Consider the following 19,608-nt stretch of genomic DNA (forward strand, 5'->3'; position numbering starts at 1 on the left):
TCACACCAAATTACTTAGTGTTCCCGGAATATGCTCCGCATACTCAATGTTTCTACCTTTTGCACTACTGCTCTTTCTGTCTTGAACCCCTACCTGGAAAACGCCACCTTTCTCCACCTTTCCTTAACCCTCGGTCAAAACTCAGACTTTATTTGATTTCAGCTCAATTTGTTTACGTATTTTTACTCAAATCATTTACTAAGCTCAACACAATAGTGCCTTTGGCAAATCAAGTTAAAACAGGTAAGTTGTTGGTTATCCACAACAGGCCCTGAGTCCCCAGGGCCAGCTTCTGCCAATTGACATCTGAAAAACTTACACTGTAGATGCACACCCCATCATTTAAAAAAAATCTTAAACCTTAAATTGTCATTGTAACATTAAACAGGGACAGGCTTATAAAAACTTTTTAATATCCAGAATGAAAATTAAATTCATTAAATTCATTCATCTAATGATAACATTTTAAATGTTTGTATGAGGCTGAAACTTGGGTTGATCTGATTGCTTAAATTGGTTGATAGCATTTCAGATTTTAATCATTTTTTTCTACCACCTGTGACCTGTACTTTTGTAAATCTATTTTACTCCTGTGCTTTTATGCAACTTGTAGTTTTAGAAACTAAAAAGAAGAGAATCACCTGGAGTCCAGTTGTTAGGACTCTGTGCTTCCACTGCTGGGGGCTCAGATTCTACCCCTGGACTGGGGGATGGGGAACTAAGATCCCACAAGCCCTGCAGTATAGGTCAAAAATTAATTACTTAAAAAGCAAACAATACATAGGGACTTCCCTGGTGGTCCAGTGATTAAGAATCTGCCTTCCAATGCAGGAGACATAGGTTCCATCCCTGGCCAGGGAACGTCTTAAGATCCCACATGCCTTCAGGACAACTAAGCCTGCACACCAAAACTACAGAGCCCATGCATCTTAAGGAAAGATCCCCAGTTAAGACAAGATGCAACCAAAAATAATAAATAATTGAAAAAAATTAAAGACAAGATTTTTTTATGGATTATGGTTCTAATTTTATTGTCAGCATTTCTTAAAAGTTCAATTTTAGTTTAGTGGGAGTCAAAATATCTAAACCAGTCCTCCCAAATCCTTGATTAGATATTATATTTATTTACTTTTTAATTGTGAGATATTTTACACACATAGCAGTACATTTGGGACTTCCTTAAGTGGTTAAGAATCCGCCTGCCAATGCAGGAGACATAGGTTCAATTCCTGGTCCAGGAAGATTCCACATGCCACAGAGCAGCCAAGCCCTGTGCAACAACTACTGAGCCTGCACTAGAGAACAGCTCCTGCTAACCACAACTAGTGAAAGCCCTCACAAAGCAATGAAGACCCAGTGCAGGCAAAAATAAATAAAATTAATAAAATTTTAAAACATTCCAGAGGCTGTGGTGAAGGCCTTTAAATAAAAAACGTCACCAATATCTGCTACTGATTTTTTTTTCCAGCTACTCATTTTTAAGGATTCAGTTTCATTAGTATTAGTACCTCTTGAGATACACTAAGAGATTAAGTATGTTGTCTTGGTGGTGAGAAAGGAATGCTTTTAATATCTTTCCCATATTTTTCCTCACTTTTCTGAAATAAGCATGTATTTCTTTTGTAATAAAAAAACCTTAGTATTTTTGCTTTGGAGGGAATAAAAACCTATTTAATTAATTATTTTCTTAGTGGAATCAATATGTTCTTTGTCTTTGAGGCTTGGTTACCTCTATTACAATTGGTTCTATAAATATTTGCTTTCTAGACTCTCTACCCACTGGACTGCTTCCTCTTCTAGGATGGAGTTCATGCCTGATCCATTCCCTATGCCTAGCACAGCTCTAATGCAAAGACCATCCATAAACGCTGCATGGAGGAAGGAAGGAAATAAAGAATGACCAATATCCAGCCCCTGCCACACTGATATTGCTTTTGTTACCAAACCAGATTTATTTGCTCAAAACATGGCAAGTCAAATGCTAAAACATAGAGGTTTGCAGCAGAAAAACAATTCATTAACAAGGCAGCCAAGCCAGGAGACAGGAGAACAAATCTCAGATCCGCCTCTCTGAAGGCTTGAGATATAAAGAAACAGGGTGGGGGACTTCCCTGTTGGTACAGTGTTAAGAATCCGCCTTCCAATGATGGGGACATGGATTTAATCCCTGGTCGGTGAACCAAGATTCCACATGCTGGGGAGCAACTAAGCCCCTCTAATCACAACTGGAGAATCCCAACTGCCACAACAAGAGCTAGCACAGCCAAAGTTAAAAAAAAAAAAAAAATCTAAGATCACAGGGTGATCTTAGGCATGGGGGAAGGTGATTAGAGATAGGAAAAGGTAAGGTAAATGGTGTTCTGTGTGGCCATATCTGGGTTATACACTTCTTCATGGGATGCATGTTTAAAAATGCAGGCGCTTAGCATGATCTGATGGTGGAGTTTTGACCCTCTTATGTCAAAAGGCTATTCATTGGACACCTGTGTGGGCCCAGTTTTAGGGTCAGTGTTCCCAACCAGTCTTAGCTAGCTTGAACAGAACATGAACTGATTCCAAGTTCCTAAGAAACAACTTGAGCTCCCGTTGCTATAGCGACCCACACTTCAAAGCTGTTATCTGTAGGGGTGGTTAAGGAGTCTTGTGATATATTACCCAGGCTATGTGATGCTTGAAGGGTATGAAATTAGAGAGAGAGAGGAAAAAAAAATAAAACACAATTTAAAGCTAGCTTAATCAGTGAAGGGAGTTTACAAGCAGAGGGGGTTTTTAAACAAGTTGTTTCTTATCTATTGTTCTGTAAAACAAGGTAATAATTTGCTAGTCATAAGCCTTTGTTAACCCTGTGGACACAGTTTGATTTTCATAATGAAAAGCTGAGTTGTTTAGAAGAACAATTTCTCCCCCTTTTATGTGGGAGGAAGATCTGCCAGATAAACTGATTGTGGCAAGAGGTGAAGCCAGATGGGAAAACCAAGTAAGGGAATTCATTTCCTCCTGGATATTAAAGATGTTATCTGGTGTACATGCCTCTGACAGGGCAGTCAGCAGTGGGGTAGGTGATTCTGGATGGAGCACTCTATCTTATGCTGCATCTACAGACCAGTTTTGCAAATTTAATAAATCCCTGGCAGTCTGAGATAGTCTGCCCTCCTGTTTCCTCCCCACCCCTCCACAGTCCAGCCTGAGAGAGTAGAGCACACTGCAAATCCCTGTTCTGGTCTCTGCCCAGAACATGAGAGCCTTATGTACCTGGCTCTTTCAAGAGAGGTGACATATGCCTTGGGATGATGGCCTTACCTCTAAGACACTTGACATTTAAAAAGGATTGTTCTTACAAAATATTTAATGGCTACAAAATAATACTTATATGTATAAAAACTGAGTACATTTATAATCCTCTGTACCCACATCCTAGTGTAAGAAGAACATCACTTTTGTCTTTTAAGAACCCTGCATTTCTGTCTCTGCTTTATCCCTTTCTCTTCTCTCAGAGGTAACCACTACCCTGAATATTACATTTATCATTTCCTTCAAATTGTTTATTTTTGCATGTTTGTGAGCTTTAGGTAAATAGAATTATTCTATATTTTCCCCAATATTTGCTTTTTCATTCATTTTTATTGCTATAGTTTCCATTGTATGAATCGCAAAAACTTGTTCTATTTCAGATGGCAATAAAGACTGTTTCCAGCTTTTTGCTAATTACAAACAGTGCTGTTATGAATATTCTTTTTAATATTCTTGATGCAGTCAGTGAGTTTTCCTAGGTTTATCGATGAGAGGTTAGGTGGGTCACAGTAATGAACATCTTAAGCTTTACTGGATGATGCCAAATTGTTTTCCAAGGTGATTGTATCTATCATAACAATTTGTAATCCGAACAGTAATGCTTCATGCTTCAACTGTTAGACATCCTCACCAATATATGATGCTCACACATTTTGATTTGTTTTCAAATCTGTAAAGCATTATCTCGTTGTGGTTTAATATGCATTTCTGAATTTCTAATGGTATTTAACATCATGATTTATGTTTATTGCCTATTTCCACTCTCTTTTTTGAAAAGTGCCTAATCGAGTCATTTGTCCATTTTTCTTCCTAATTTGTAAGATTTCTTTATATATCCTGGGCATTAATTTTTAGTTTAACAAATCCTTTGTTAAGTATAAATATGTCTTATCTCTCCAGCTGAACTTCTAGTCCTGGAGGTAGAAAATATGGAAAGAGAGTACAGAACAATAGATCAGACCAGGAAGGATCCTTTAGGGTTGTCTAGCTTCTAAGTCGTGTCTGATTCTTTTGTGACCCCACGGGCTTATCCCCCAGGCTCCTCTCTCCATGGGATTTCCCAGGCAAGAATACTGGAGTGGGTTGCCATTTCCTTCTCCAGGGGAAATTCTCAACCCAGAGGTTGAATCCGAGCCTCCTGCACCTCCTGCATTGGCAGGCAGATTCCTTACCACTTCCCTGAGCTATCAGGGAAGCTCCTTCTTTAGGGTTACAACTTGCTGTTTATCCCTTGTATTTCTCTCATCGGTCAAAGTGCTGGAGGCACAGAGAGAGCCCTGTATGTGCCCTTCAGTGAAGCGAAGATTTTTCAAGAGTCCAGGAGGGAAGGTTACAGTTTGCCTTTGTTTTGCTTTTCTTTTTTCAAAAACCAATCACAACAAGGCAGATTTCACAACAAGGCAGATTTCACAACAAGGCAGATGAAGAATGCTGTCAGATTTTGATACATCCAGATGAGGGCGTGAACACGTGGAGGAGAACTCGCCGCTCTCTTCGGTGGTTGGTTCGGGGAAGTTTCTTTTGTCCCAGGTGTTGCCTTGTGGTTTCCTGCACGTGTGCGGTGTCTCTCCAGCTTCATGGAAAGCTCTCTGAACGGCCAGATTCCATTGGTTTCAGTCTCTCTAGGCCTGGCACTCAGCAAAGTGCTCAGTTCTCTTACATACTTACCTACAAGGCCACAGAAATGAAAAGTTCCGCCGCTGTACTAGGAACTACAGTCGGGGAGGCAGGAATGCGCAGTGCACCGAGTGGGTCTCCTGCCTGTCTTCTGTGCGCTTAAGGAATCTCCGGAGAACCTGTCTTCGGTCGGGAAGTAGGGATCCGATAAACGTTTTAGAGGAGTCTTTGGGTGAGGTGGGCAGAAGCTTGGGAGACCTCAGTGGGGTCGCCCTTTGCTTCCTGTTGGGCTTCACAGGGGCTGGGACGGGGACCAGCAGGACTTTGGAACCTGTTACTGGAGGTGTTGCAATAACGGGGTGCAAGGTCAACACGCGCGCTGGGCGCCACGGCACAACGCAGCCAGCAGAGAGAGCTCGGGGGCCGCTCCTAGCTCCGGCGCACCGGTGCGGGAGCGATCCCCCCACTACCCAACAGAGGTCCCTCCTCGCGGCCGGACGACCCTCGGAAGCGGCGGGTGACAACACAGGGTCCCAGTGAGCTGCCCTAGGGCTGGGGCGGGTCTCGAATCACCGAGCTCCAGGCGCGTCAAGGGCGCCCGCTCCTGATTGGCCGGTCGAGGGGCTTACGGACCAGGAGCTCAGGGATTGGCGCAACCGGAGGCCAGAGTCGGAGTAACTGGACTCCAGGCGGCTGGTCGCAGTCCCGGAGCCTTGAAGGGCTGGCGTCGGCGCCCGACCTAAAGTCCAGGGAAGGAGCCTGGCCGGGACGCACGCACCATGCCCTACCTGCTCATCAGCACCCAGATACGCATGGTGAGTACCCGCTGCCCGTCCCTGGGAGTTGGCTTTGGGCCCCGGGCGGGGGGACGCTGCCGGCCGCACCTTGGCGCCTCCCTCCCGGGCGACGCCTGCGGGTGCCGGGACGCGGAAGCCGCCTGGGACACGCCCCCGCGGGCGGCGGAGGAGGTTGGAACTCGGACCCTGCCTGGATCCAGGGACTAGGGAGCTCCGGCGGCCGGGCCCTTCCGGCCGCCGGGCCCCTCCAGCGCCGGGTAGGGGGACTACGTGCGTGCGTCCCCGCCACCCAGGAGTTCCGGGCGCCTGCGGCTCAGGTCCTACCTGCCTGCGGGAGGTCGAAACCTCTGAGAAACTCAGAAAGTCCTGCTCTCTCAAGCGCAGCAACCATTGCCCTCCACAGAGCCGCTCCTCCGGGCAATTGAGGGGTGGGAGGAATGGACTAACCTAAGGAAAGGAGGTTTGAAAAAGAAAAGGATGTGCTACGACCCTGAGACCCCTGTGCCAAGTGGCCCGCCTACAGCTACGACCTGCGCCCTTAGGCACTCCAGGAAGAGCTCTTCTGAGACCTTAGAAAAGAAAGAAGAAAGAACCCGGACATGACCAGGAGGGTTAGAGGTGTGAGAACATCCATTCAACAGTAAAGCCACGCCCCTTTCCCTGGGCACAGTTTCCTCTGCAAAAAGAAGGTGCTGACTGTACAGAATGTGACTGGGTCCCCAACCTGGGCAGCAGGACGCTCGTCTGCCCCCTACCTCTCCAGTGCTCCCGTGATCCATCTGGACGTACATGGTTCCCTAGAGATGCAGGAAGTAGCAGATGAGCTCTCCACTGGATGGGAGAAGTCTTGGCAGTGGTTTAAGAGCCAGCCAGCTGTGCAGATGGTAAAATGTAGACTCCTGGGTCCCTTCCCAGATCTCCGGAAACACTCTGTAAGCCTGGAGTTTGGGAATTCAGTGCTCCTGAAGCAATTTTTTAAACTAGCAGTTTCATTGGTATATGATATATATAACCACAGAAGTCACGAATTTAAAGTGTACAGTTCAACAGGATTGGGTTTTGGTTTGTTTTGGCTTATTCAGAATTGTTCAACCATGACCATAAACAATTTTAGAACATTTAGAACAATTTTCGTCACCTTAAATAGAAACCCTATACCCAAACCCTGAACCTTAGCTGTCACTCATTTCTCCTGGGCCCCTCAGCCCTAGGTAACCACTCGCCTACTTTTCATCATAATATATGGTCTTTGGCCTCTTTCACTTACATGATGTTTTCAAGGTTCATCCATATTGTAGCATGCATCAGTACTCATCCCTCTTTATTGTCAAATAAAATTCCACTGAAAGGCTATATCACATTTCATTTATCCACTCATCAGTTGACAAACATTTCGGTTGTTTCTACTTTTTGGCTACTATGAATAATGCTACTGTCTGTGCAAGTTTTTATGTGGACATACATTTGCATTTCTCTGTTCTCTGGATGATTCTGATACAGATACACGCAGTGGTGCCTGGCATGAAGGTGCCAGTGCTGGGCACTGCCCAGTCCAGCCTAGAGGGGTCAAGGAGGCCTCACATTGCTCAGTCTGATGACTGACAGACTCCACCCCTTCCCAGCTTGTGTTTAGCCCCTAAGATTCCTTCCCTCTTCCTCCAGCCTTTAACTGAAGTGGGCTCAGATAAAGGCTAACTGCATACCTTGACCTGGCAGACAGCCAAGCAGCCTCTGTGGCTTACCTTGCAGGAGGTGGGCCCCACCATGGTGGGCGATGAGTACTCAGATCCAGAACTGATGCAGCATCTGGGGGCCTCAAAAAGAAGTGTCCTGGGAAACAACTTGTAAGTAGTAGCATTCCTAAGACTCTTCTCCCCAGCAGCCCCGAGGCCTGTCTTTGTTCCATTTACACAAGAAAATGCCCCTGCCCAGCCTCAGGACCCCTCTGCCTGTATCCTGAGGATCTGTCCTCTGTAGGGTGGGTCCCATCTATGCAGCCTCACCACAGCCCCCCAGACTTGCTCTGAGAGCTTTTCCATTGGCCCTCCCTTCACAAGGGAGCCCCTGGACAAGGTACCAGGACAGAGTCCAGTCCCCTGAGTATAGACTTCTGCTAGTGCACTGCTTCTTGCCTTACCCTTTCATCTCTAAGGTGAATCCCATCAAGGCCAAGACAGGCACAGAGAAAGACTCTGGCTTGAAGAGCTGAATGAGTAACAAAGCTCAGCCCTAGAAACAGGATGCCTGGGTCCTGCTTCCAGTTCAGCTGCTGCCTGGGGACTTAACCACTTCCCTCGGCATCCTTCACCCCAGCTCCAAGTCTTAACAGTGATCATTAATTCCTCTTCTACCCCTCATTCCTTCCTACCCAGTGGACAGGGAGAATCCTGTCCACACAGGCTAGAACTGCTAAGAAAGGTCACCAGAGTGTACCCCAGTTGGGAAAGAGGTGAGCTGGCCCTAGCCCCTTGGTCAGGATTGCAGGGCTGAAGCCAACCCCATCCCTTTGCCATAAGGCTTTTGTCTCTGAGATGCCCAGCCTGGGGCTTGAGCTCTTTATCTACCTGATGGCCCTTCAGAATCAATTAACCCTGAAAGAAGGGAAACCAAGCACTCTCCATCCTAGGGGGCAGCACCAACAGCCAGGAGCTCTTGAAGGCCAACCTTATTGCTCCAGGACTACAGGACAGCCAGGCAAGAGGACAGAGGCCTGGGGGATGGCCCTGGGAAAGGAGGCTGCTCCCTCTAAATTGGCAGTGACCCAGGGCATGTGGGCTATTCTCAGACTAACAGAGGTGTTACTATCTGCATGACATCAGAAAAGCTGCTTTACCCCTCTTGATTCTCTTATAAATAAAATGGGAATAACAGTACCTCCCTTAGGTTGTTAAGAGGAATAAATGAGATGATACAAAGAGCTAAGCAGGAGACAGGGGAGGGAACATTTGCAGAAGGCCACCTGCAAACAGCAGTCCTGTTAGGAGTACTCGTGACTAGGCCAAGTCTGCAGCAGATACTAGGTTTGTACGCGGCTGTGCTGTGTACCCTCTCATGCCACTCTCCTTCTCTTCGCAGCTCTGAGTACTACGTGAATGACCCTCCTCGAATAGTCCTGGACAAGCTGGAGCGCAGGGGCTTCCGTGTGCTGAGCATGACAGGGGTGGGCCAGACGCTGGTGTGGTGCCTGCACAAGGAGTGACCCTCCCACACTGAGGAGCGCCAGTCACCCCTTCTTTCGAGTGGCTGCCATGGACCCTGACCCCAGGACCCTGCCTTGCTCACCGCCCTGCCCCTTCTTCCCAAATCATCCTTCTCCTTGGCCCAGCACCACTGGGCAGTGAATGGCCTTCTCTGAAACCTGTCTCGAACAGTGTGGAAGGGTAGGGCCCCTGGCCCTAGTGCCCTCAGCTGCCCCTCCAGCTTCAGGCCAGGCCCAGGCCCTGGAGGAGGCCCTGTTCTATCAAAAACTGAGGGGCTGATGAGCCAGGCTGCCCCTGGCAGGGAGCTGGGTACCCCTGTGGAGCATGGCTCCAGGACTGGGTGGGTGGGGCCTGCATAGCTAGTCCAAGCCAATAAAGGGCTGTGATGAGAGGTTGCTCCTCTGCTCTGCTGGCCACTGACTCTCACCAAGTGGAGCACCTCCCTGGGGTCTGCCCACTCCCTGGGAGGGAAAGCCAGGCCTGGGCGGAGCCCAGAAACCAGGACCACGCTTGGGTAGGCCCACACCCTATACCTATGTATGCAATAGAGGTAGACTCTTAAAAAACAGAAAGTTTATTGGTGATGTTTAAGAAAAGGCTGTGGGAGGGGAGGGCTGGAGGCAGGAGGTTACGTGGGCTGCCCCGCCTGGTCCTCCTGCTGCATCTGGGCGATCAGCTGCTGCCTCTCAGCTGCCTGGCGCATGCGCATCATGACAAGGCTCTCGTAGTCCCTCTCGGACACCACCGAGCCCTGAGGACAGAGGGAGACAGGGAGGGATCAGGGTGGCAGGGCAGTGTCCCACAGACTCCAGGCTTGGAGGGCGGGGCCTAGGCAGAGCCGCCACCAACGGTCAAGGAGAAGGCTGCCCGGGAAAGGGAGGACCCTGGAACATCCCCCAACCCCAAGCCACCCATATTCCCTCACAGCAAGCAGGCCTTTGGCGCCAGGCCAGCTGCTCAGCTGCCTCCCTCCAGCCCATCAAGCAGCTGCCACCCCACCCCGCCTCCCCCTCTCCCAGGCCCTTCGCATCTGCAGGCAGCTCGGTGACTCACTTCTCATGCTCTAGCCAGGCCCTGGTCTCCCTCATGTCCTCCACCCCATGGTTTCTGCCTTCCATCAGTTCCCAGGGAAGAGGGTTTGTTGAAGGTGCAGAAATATACCGGCTCTGCCAGGAGGAGGTGAGAGCACTGCCCCCTCCCAGATGCCCTCCCTTCCTGTGGTCTGGCTCCTGCTAAGGACACAGAGGGAGCCCCACCCTAGGAGGAGAGGGAAACAAGAGGCCAGCCTGCCTCCTAAAAATACACACCGGGGCTCCCGGAGGGCAGGGCCCTGGCTGCTTCTTTTATGATCTTGCCAGCACAGTGTGAGAGATTAAAGAGGGCAGTATTTTAATAATCAAAAGAATAATAAACAACCACCTCAGTAAGCCAAGGCTGTGGGCTGGAGAGGTGGCTCTGCAGGAGAGCCCCGAGCCACCGAAACTCATGCCCTGATAAGGTCTGCAGTGGGTCTTAGATCCACTTCCTCCCTCCTTGCAGCTGAAGCTGTGTGAATATAGGTGAAGCCCACCAGGAGTGGCACAGAAGAAAGCCAGGTCAGGGGGTGCTGCAGAGCAGAGAGCTTCTTGTAGTACCCCAAGCTGGTGCACCTTCACGGAACAAGCCAAGAAGAAAGTTTGGTGGTCAGTGACCCAGGGAATTAAAAGGGAGTGGCTAGGGTTAAGATGCTAGGCCCTGGCCAACTGGTTTGGAGCCGGGGATGTACGGAACCAGGAAGTGTTACTCAGCCCAAATCCCCCTGTTCCTCCCAACAACCCCACGCCTCCTCCTCTCTCCCAAGCTGCAGCAACTTCAAGGAGAGTTGCCCTCTCCACCAGGCCCACCTCTTAGGCTTGGCCCAGCCCCTTCCCCAGAGGACAGACCCCAGATGAGGTCCACACAGCCTGACAGGAAGGTAGGACCCTGGCCCTCAACTGTCCTTTCCTGCCCTGAGGCCATCTGGGTAAATCAAGGAAGGGTGAGGAAACAGCAGCCAGGTTTGATGTCAGGCCAAGGGGAGGTCAGTTCTCCCGTCCCCGAGGTAATGCTGCTCTGCTGAGAATACCTGAAGTCACCCTTGGCATGCCCCTGGGAGGAGCCAGCGCTTTATAGGTGCAGGGCTGCCCACCCTTAACACACCCTCTGCCTCTTTCCTCCTCCCCATCCCTGTGGGTTCTGCTAATGAGGGCCTGTCACTTGGCCCCAGGTCTGAGTCACCCACACCAGTGACAGGTCCCTTCCTTCCCCAACAGTCATTCCACAAGCCTGTCTTTCAGTCAACTCCCACCTCTGAGTTCCTCACTCCAGACACACAGGAGCTGGAGAGCCGGGCTGCCCACCAGGGCCCAGAGCACTGGGGCTGTGGAGGAAGAGGAGGCAGTGTGGTGACACAGAGCAGGGCTGCCCGGACAGCCCCCAGAGGAATCTACAGCTCCCTGGTGCCCCAGGGTGTTGGCCGCGCAGCCCAAACCCCAGCCTGCAAGATGCTGCAATTACCTCAGAGCCTGAACGCGACTTCCCACCTGACTGAGTCAACTGAAGACAACAAAACATCTCCACCGCCACACGCAGAGTCACAACAGCCAAGCCACTAATCACAGTCGGAGCTACCAGCGGAGAGGCCGGTCCCCTGCCCGGGCCAGGGAGAAGCCAGCCGAGCCGGTGAGAAGCCCAGCCCCACGGAAGACAACGCAGCCCTCATCTACCACAGCTGCCCGAACTCCAGCTCCGTAAGTGCTGTTTCCTCCTCCTGGGGTTTTTCCACTACCCTACCGAGTAACCGGGCCACTCCTGCCCCTCTGTGAAACTCCTGTCGCCAGGCACTCCCAGCTCTCGGCTCTCCTGGACTGCCCTGCACGCCCTCTCATCATCCAGGATGCTCGCCCACGCTTCGTGCTGAGCAGAAACCCGGAGGCCTCTGCTTCTGCCCTCGAGGGCTGCCTGATTCTCGCTGTTCACTGCTCCAGCGGGGCTCGATGGTCCCCAGCTGCCGTTGACCAGGCTTCTGAGGTACGAGGCTGGTCTGAGGGCTCCCCACGGCCCTATGGAGACTTGGCGCAAAGGCTCCTTCCGCAGCCCCTCCTTCTTCAAGCGGCTGAGCCTGGGGCGGCCGCGGAGACTCCGGCGACAGGGCAGCGTGCTCAGTCAGGCCAGCACGGCTGGGGGGGACCATGAGGAGTACAGCAACAGAGAGGTCATCCGGGAGCTGCGAGGGAGACCGGATGGCCGGCGCCTGCCACTGTGGGGGGACGAGCAGCCCCGGGCCACCCTGCTGGCCCCGCCCAAACCGCCGCGTCTCTACCGGGAAAGCTTCAGCTGCCCCAACATCCTAGAGGCCCCCTCCGCAGAGTACACTGCCGCCTACTCTGCCACCCTGCCCTCCACGCTCTCCGTGGCAGACACCCTCCACCAGTCCTCCGAGGAGGACCTTACGGACACGCCCCCCTTCCAGAGGACACCTGCTCCGGACCTCAGTGATCCCTTCTTCTCCTTCAAAGTGGACCTGGGGATTTCACTTCTTGAGGAGGTTCTGCAGATGCTGAGAGAGCAATTTCCCAGTGAGCTCAGCTTCTGAATGGGAGGAGGGTGGGCAGAGGTGGGGTGACTGAAAGAGGTGGGAGCCTGGGGACCCAGAGAAGAGGGGACAGTCGGGGATTAAGGTAGGGATAGAAATCCAGGTCCCTGCCTGCCCCTCCCCAACCCCTGGGGTCCTGAACAGTTCTCTGAATCACCCCATGGTGGAGGGACAGAGGTATAGAGGCAAGCCAGAAATGTGAGGGGGGTGCCTGCTGGCAGGAGCCCTGAAGACAGCTAGCTAGGCTGGGAAGGGAGGCCACACCTGCAGCCACAGGGGCCACGCAGAGGGACAGCGGCGTAAGGGCAAGTCTCGGAGAGGAGGACACAGACTGGGCTCAAAGATGGGTGCGCTGTGCCAGCTCCTACATGTGGCTGTTTAAAGTCACACTAATTAAAACTAAATACAATAAAAAAGTCATCCCAGTCACACTAGCCACATTTCAAGTGCTCAGCAGCCACATATGACTAAGGGTTACCACACTGAACGGCAAACGGTGAACGTTAACGTCACTGGAGAAAGTTCTGTTGGGCCACACAGGCCTAGACCATAGCCTGGTGGGGGTAAGGGAAGCATATGGGACCTGCCAGGGAAGGGAGAGGCTTGTGGGGTAGGAAGAGTGAGGCTGGGGGAGATACAGAGAGTAACTCAGGAAAAAGTCCAAAGAAATCACTAGCAGGAAAGGGGGCGTGAGACTCAAAATGCCAACACAGCTGCCCGGAGCACTCCCTGGAGCCCAAGGAAGGAACTCGAGGGGATGTCAGGCACAGACAGCTTCAGAAGAGAGGCTTTGGGGAATTCTTGGAAATATTTGTGATAGGAGCCCTGGGGAAATCAACGAAATATAGTGCAGTTTTCCCTCCTTCCTGCACCCACGAGAATATGGGAGGTCTGATCAGGGGACGGACACAAAGCTCAAGGCTGTTACAGTGAAGAGGCACAGCTGGTCTCCAGAATCACCACCAGGACCAAGGAGCTTTGCTCAAGGACTCTGATGATGCGGGTTGCAGCGCTGCCCTGACGCCTGGCCAGAAGACCTGGAGCCGGAGCCTGGCTGGCGGCATGTGGTTCTGGCACACACTACCTCCACGATGCAAGCCTTATGGGCTCCCCGTTTCTACTCTGTGTGCACATGCCGATCGGAAAGCTTCCCTGGGGGTGCAGATGATAAATAAAGTTCTTTATTACATAGCCTATGGCGTGTCATCTGGGGCTGTGAAATGCTGGGACTTACCAGGGATGAGGGGAGAGAGAAACAGTCTCTAAAGAGAGTCCCAGGTCAGGCTCAGAGCAGCTCCCTTTCCTCCTCTGTCCAGGGTCTGGGACACACTCCAGACAGTACCCCATCCTCACAGGTGAGGGCCATGTCAGAGAGCAGGGGAACACGCCAGAGGCAGTGGGAGCAGAGCCCTTCCTGACCTGCTGAGGGGCACTCTTCCCCCCAGAGGGGCTGGAGCATATCAGCCTGAGGCACAGACCCCCAGACGCTTCAGAGAAGGGAGAGCTCTTGCCCCACCAAAGCGGGGGCAGGTGTGACCTGGGCCGGGAGTGTGTATATATATGTGTGTGTATGGGGGAGGAGTGAACACAAGCCTTCGTGGGGCTGTGGGGACTAAGAGCTGGTACGTGGTGTGTGTCAGCTCAAGTCTGTGCTTCCCCCCAAGAGTCGGGCACCAGGTAGCACCTCAGTGTCGGCAGCGTAGCCAGTGTTATTTCTAAAGAGGAGATGTTGCCTCTTGACAGTAGGTCCCTGTCTGGGACAGCCACAGACACACCTGGAAGGAAGCTGGGGAAGGAGGCAGCCACCCTCCTCACCCAGCCGTTCCCTGAAGTGCCGGGTCATCTCAGCACCAAATGCTTCACACAGCAACCAAACAACCCACAGGCCATGGCAACACCTTTGGATGATGATGAGAGCTCCCAAGGGAGACCAGAACACAGAAAGTAAGGCCTAAGAGTTGTGGGTAGGGTAAGCCAGCCTGGCAAGAGGCAGCAAGGAATCACAGTCCTCCTGCTTGGGTGAGCAGACCTGCCAATCTCTCTGTGGTCCTGATGACAGGTTTGTGAGGAAAGGGCCCTGAGAAGAGCCCAGATAGGAAGAGACACCCCGCAGCTTGAGTAGGCCCAGAACAGTGAGGCCCGGCTCCTTACCCGGGACAGTCCTGGGTGGTTGTGGCCCATCGCACTCTGGGGCCGTCCCTCCAACCAGGAAATCTTCAGAGGGTTATCAACCAGGCCCACTTCATTCTGGACAGCCAGCTCCTGTCAAATACAACAGCCAGTCCCAGTCCCATCATTCCAGTCAGCTACACAGTGGTTCTCTCTACCCCTACAGAAAGAACCAGAACCAGCCCTCTCCTCCTCCAAGCAAAGTGGAGCAGCTTTCACGCAATGGTGTGCTGAAGCTCTGACCCTCCTCATGGGAAACGTGAGTCTTCTGACTAGGCAGTCGGGGAGGGGAGAAGGCTCTGTGAAGGTCCCAACCTGGAGGCACACTGGCTTCCAGGGGAGGGTGAGGGGTGTGGAGCCAGGCAGTAGGAAATGACACCATCTCTGGAACATTCTCCTATTCATTCCTTCACTCACTGTGTCTCCTCTCCTAGGACCTGTGGGCCTCAGGGAAATCTTGGCTCTGAGCTGGCCCAAGGAGTGGGGACACCTAAGCTCAGAGGGCCCACAGAATTGAGTTCCTCCCCTGGAATGGCAGGGCTGCTGGTGGACCCCAAAGCCCCACAGAGCACTCACCGCAGCCTTGACGGTTGCAAACTCTACCACAGCAGTGCCTGCCTTCTTACTGGAGAGCACCAGGTCGAGCACCTCTCCGTACTGTGAGGATAAGGGGTCCCGGTAAGCATGGCCCAGCCTTTAGGACAGCCCAGATCACACTGGAGATAAGCCTAGGCCACCCAGAAGCAACCAGGTCATTTTGGGTTGGGGATAACCTGTTGTTGCTAGGTTCCCAAAGAGGGGATATCAGAGATGGGAAAGAAAGGTTTTTGTGTTTGTTTGTTTGTTTGTTTGTTTTCAGGAATGCAGGAGACAGCAAAGGAGAGCTGGGCAGACATGGGGATTTGGACCAGCAGAGACACACAGCTGCCTCTATGATTGAAGGAGATGGGGAGGACGGAGCTTTAGTGCCAGACACCCACCTCCTCTCTCCCCATACACCCAGCCAAGCCCCTCACTTCTAAGGATGACAAGGGCTGGATCTGGCTGGAGGAGGCACATGGCAACATGAGTGACTGGAGGGCCATGGCTTGAGCAGAAGTCTTTAGACTATCCTGTGGCTTATGGCTTCCCTGGTAGCTGAGCAGTAAAAAGATTCGCCTGCAATGCAGGAGCTGCAGGTGAAAAGGGTGCAATCCCTGGGTGCGGAAGATTTCCTGGAGGAGGGCACGACAACCCACTCCAGTATTCTCGCCTAGAAAATCCCATGGACAGAGAAGCCTAGCAGGTTCCAGTAAATAGGGTTACAAAGAGACCCAACTGAAATGACTTACCACATAGTTTACAGCACAGAAAAAAAAAAAAGGCAGGTACAGATGTGAAGGAAGGTTAGGCCTGGAGATCCTGAGGTTTGGGCTACGTGGGGACTGAGATGATGGGTAAGAGGGAAGTCAGCAGAGCAGACCTTCTGAAAGAGCCGCAGGAGGACATCTCTGGAATAGCCACCTTGTGACTCAGCTTCCTTCTTGCTCTTCCACTTGAGCTGAAAAGACAGCAGTTGGGGCCACCATTAAACACTGACTTCTCAATAGGACCAGACCCTGCACCTGAGCAGACACCCCTCTGGCCTTCAAGGCAGCGGTGATCTAGGGAGCATCCCCCAGAAATGCATCCCCCTTGGAAAATGGACAGGCAGGAGGCCTGCTCAGCCAGTCTCAGGGCTCTTATAGAGCCTACAACATGCTCTCCTTCAAGAGGCCTCAGGGAGGGCTGCCCTGCAGCCTTCAGGGCTAAGAGCAGCCTTTCACAGCCAGCTCTGATGGGCCATCCTGACGCCCAGGCCTTGGGACGACGGAAGGATGGCATGTGGGCGGTGGTGTGGCTTCCAGAGATCCAGTGTCCCCACCACAAGCCCCGGTGTCCCCAGAAGCATCTCTTCTTGCTGACAGGAGGCAGTGTGAGGTGGCCTGTAGACCCTGCAGGGCTCACCTTTAGCTTGGGGGTTTCTTTGTTTTCAGGATTTTCTGCCATTCCTAGAAAATTTAGGATAATTAGCAAGATAGAATGTGATAGAGAGGTTCCCCCAGGGGAGATACAGTCTAGGGCCACAGGACCTGGAAAAGATCACTCTTGTCCAAAAGCAGTGCCCCGCCCTGCTGTGGAGCCTGGCAGGGCAAGTAGGAGCAATCCTACCCTCACCCCCAGCTGCCACTTTAGGGTAGCAGCCCAGCTGCCTGCTGGAGGCCATGATCAGCACTCCACCAAGGAGGGCTGTGAATGCCTCCTGGGGGCAAGAGACAGAGGTATAGACCTCACAGTTCTACTGAAACAAAGTGTCCCAGAGCCTTCCTCGCCCTGCCCTGGTGATCTGTTCCAAAAATAGAGCCAACATAAATGCGGCCAAGAGATCTCAGGCAGAGGGAAAGCCAATAAGCCCCAGAGAACTGTAAGAAAGGAAAGGTGGCATGTGTCCAAGTGGGGTACCCGGAGGGTTCCAGCAGGTAGAAGCTTCCAGATCAACTTCACCGAGCAGCCAGTGTGGCCACTGTGAGCCACCTCAGAGTGGGAGGCTGGTGTGGGGGCCAGATTTTTACCTCTCAACCTCTGCTCCTGTTCCTGACGTATCTGCTCCCGGATCAGCCTCTGCTGTTCCTCCAGCTGCCGGGAACCCTCTTCTCGCAGGCGTTCGATCTGCAGAGCGGGGGTTGGGGAGGGTGACAATTCTGTGCAGATCCAATTCCAGGTTGGCTCACCTTGCAAAGGTCCCTGGGACGTTCCACCTGCAAGCTAGGCTCAGCAACCTGCGGGTGGGACAGACGACCCAGATCCCACAGGGGAAGGTGGGAAGGGCACGCCCACCCCAGCCACAGCAGCCTCTAGTTCCACCGGCCTCTTCCTCCTGCGGATGGTTGCAGGGCCTGGACGCTCACCTCCTGCTCTAGTGTCGTGGCGCTCCCGCTTTCCTCCTCCTCCTCGCTGCCGAGGGCCTGGGCCTGCCGCTCCCGGGCCTCCAGGTCTAGGCACAAGGGTTGAATGACCCAATGTCTGGTCTAAGCAGTTTCCACATGGCCCCAGCCCACCTGGCTCTGGCTGCTACCCCAATGTCTCATGTAGCATAAACCCATTCAGTAATTCTGCCCCCTCCCTCCATGTCCATGTGCTCCCAGATTCATATCCATTGAGAAAAGTTGTCACAAGGAGGAGTATAGGCTCCAGCTGAGTGGCTGGGGTCTGGAAGAGTTACAGCAGCTCCTGCTGACCAAGCTGGTTCTCTGAACAATGAAGGTGTGGGTGGGTGCTGATGTCAGCAGCCCAGGGCCATGGGTCAGGGCTGCCAGTGGGCGGAGCCGCCGGCCTCTGTTCCTGCGGTTTGGCACCACAGCCTGTAACCTTGCCTTGGCTTCAATGCTCTTTCCCACCACTGTGCTTGAGTTTCCACTGTCTCCTCTACCTGCCCCTCAACGCACATTTACCAAGCCTCACTGCAGACCCAGCTACAGGGACAGCAGCCTCCATGCAAGGACATCACCCCAGGGCCTGGAGCCCTTCCCACCTTCCAAGAGAAACCTGCCTGTGGCTCTGTCCCAGGCCAGCTGCTGCAGCAAATGCTTCTCCCAGGTCTGGGACTCGCTGCTTTCTTTTCTGTTCACTTCACTTACCTAAACTCCAGGTTTGTTTGTTTTTGATGGAGGTACGGGGATGGTATATGTGCATAATAAATATACGGATGTGAAACAGGCAAGATGAAGGGGAGAAAAATTGAGTGAAGAATGCCTGAGCCAATCTTGTGGGGGTAATGAAAATGTTCTAAAATTGATTTAGAGTCATAGTTGCACCATTTGTTAAATTTACTAAAAATCACTGAGTTGTTCGCTTGAAATGGGTGGACAATAGGATATACAAAATAATGTCAATAAAGCTGTTTTTCAAGAGGCAAATGTCTGGCTCTCTTTGGACCCTTTTGAGGGGATTTCAGAGTGAGAACTCTGTGTGGAACTTGGACAAATGACACAGGTAAACAACAGCACGGCCAACAAGGACACTGACTGTGCTCGTGCTGTGTGGGTTCAAATCCTGGTTCCAGCACGTTCTTATCTTTTTGGTGCCTTAGCTTCTTTTGTTTATAAAATAGGTTTCGTAACACCCAGCTCTTTGGATAGTTGCGATAATTAAAGGAGGCAGTAAAACATCTGTCACAATGCTTAGCTATTAGCACACCTAGTCATTGTTATTATTCCTAAGACTGTCCTTCAGGAGCCACCCCTGAGAACCGGGTTCTGCCCAGGACTGGGGCCCAAAGCTCTGAGTGGCTGGAACTGAAGCTACAGGAGCAAAGGTGGCAGAGCTACATAAAAACAACCCAGGTAAACCGCAGGGCGCCCGCACCACAATGCCACCTACCGAGCTTTACTTTCTTCCTTCTCTCATCAAGTTTCTGGGTCCTCTCTGCCGCCTGCTTCCTGGCTTTCCTGACCTTGTCATACGCAGCCTGGCAGAAGGAAGGAACACAGGAGCAGTCAACGGGGTAACACACAGCGCCAGGCCTCCTCCCTGGCCCCGCCTCTAGCCCTAGAGCTAGTGAGGCTGTCTGGTGACAGTCTCCAGGCGAGGACAGCATGGCCGAGTATAGAGGATGAAGCACACAGCAGTCTCTAAATGTAGGGGACAATTCAGACAGGGGAGGATGTGCTTACCCTGGCGGCAGCATCGGTCAGTACCTCCAAGGCCTGAGAAAGCTGGTGGAAGAGTTCAGCTGAACAGAGAGATCAAAAAAGAGAGACGAGAAAAGTACAGTTAGACTTGGTGACAGTGTGCTCCCTCAGAAAAGCGCCTCAAAGAAGCCACAGGCGGCTGGAAAGGAAGACATCAACAGGTGCCCAACCAACAAGAAAGGGTAAGCATATCAGCAACTGATCAGACGCCC

At 52.0% G+C, this 19,608-nt stretch overlaps 3 protein-coding genes across 3 annotated transcripts in view; 2 read left to right on the forward strand and 1 right to left on the reverse strand.

Moving 5' to 3' along the window:
- Positions 1–5,530: 5,530 nt before the first annotated feature.
- GCHFR (GTP cyclohydrolase I feedback regulator) lies at positions 5,531–9,451 on the forward strand. The gene is made up of 3 exons (XM_052647233.1): positions 5,531–5,723; positions 7,455–7,549; positions 8,781–9,451. Exons 1-3 carry the CDS (start codon positions 5,688–5,690, stop codon positions 8,902–8,904), a joined length of 255 nt encoding a protein of 84 aa, XP_052503193.1. The 5' UTR covers positions 5,531–5,687; the 3' UTR covers positions 8,905–9,451.
- The window catches only part of DNAJC17 (DnaJ heat shock protein family (Hsp40) member C17), a 28,710-nt gene continuing 18,526 nt past the window's right edge, over positions 9,425–19,608 (reverse strand). The window contains exons 3-11 of the mRNA XM_052647231.1: positions 19,379–19,437; positions 19,086–19,173; positions 17,615–17,700; positions 17,279–17,375; positions 16,674–16,717; positions 16,150–16,227; positions 15,264–15,344; positions 14,670–14,780; positions 9,425–9,656 (exon numbers count right to left, since the gene is read on the reverse strand). Of these exons, the coding sequence (XP_052503191.1) occupies positions 9,534–9,656; positions 14,670–14,780; positions 15,264–15,344; positions 16,150–16,227; positions 16,674–16,717; positions 17,279–17,375; positions 17,615–17,700; positions 19,086–19,173; positions 19,379–19,437 (767 nt within the window). The 3' untranslated portion in view covers positions 9,425–9,533. The remainder of the gene's footprint in view (positions 9,657–14,669; positions 14,781–15,263; positions 15,345–16,149; positions 16,228–16,673; positions 16,718–17,278; positions 17,376–17,614; positions 17,701–19,085; positions 19,174–19,378; positions 19,438–19,608) is intronic.
- On the forward strand, positions 10,970–13,692 carry C10H15orf62 (chromosome 10 C15orf62 homolog). The gene is made up of 2 exons (XM_052647232.1): positions 10,970–11,673; positions 11,764–13,692. The coding sequence occupies exon 2, from the start codon at positions 11,988–11,990 to the stop codon at positions 12,516–12,518; it is 531 nt and encodes a 176-aa protein (XP_052503192.1). The 5' UTR covers positions 10,970–11,673; positions 11,764–11,987; the 3' UTR covers positions 12,519–13,692.

Source organism: Budorcas taxicolor, chromosome 10 (genome assembly GCF_023091745.1).
Source record: "Budorcas taxicolor isolate Tak-1 chromosome 10, Takin1.1, whole genome shotgun sequence".
Classification (NCBI taxonomy): domain Eukaryota; kingdom Metazoa; phylum Chordata; class Mammalia; order Artiodactyla; family Bovidae; genus Budorcas; species Budorcas taxicolor.

Excerpts from the sequence above, each read along its gene's own strand:
- GCHFR (XM_052647233.1), top strand. The coding sequence starts at position 5,688 with ATGCCCTACCTGCTCATCAGCACCCAGATACGCATG. Across the intron at positions 5,724-7,454 it reads TCAGCACCCAGATACGCATG|GAGGTGGGCCCCACCATGGT; the intron begins GTGAGTACCCGC and ends CTTACCTTGCAG. Across the intron at positions 7,550-8,780 it reads AGTGTCCTGGGAAACAACTT|CTCTGAGTACTACGTGAATG; the intron begins GTAAGTAGTAGC and ends TTCTCTTCGCAG.
- C10H15orf62 (XM_052647232.1), top strand. The coding sequence starts at position 11,988 with ATGGAGACTTGGCGCAAAGGCTCCTTCCGCAGCCCCTCCTTCTTCAAG.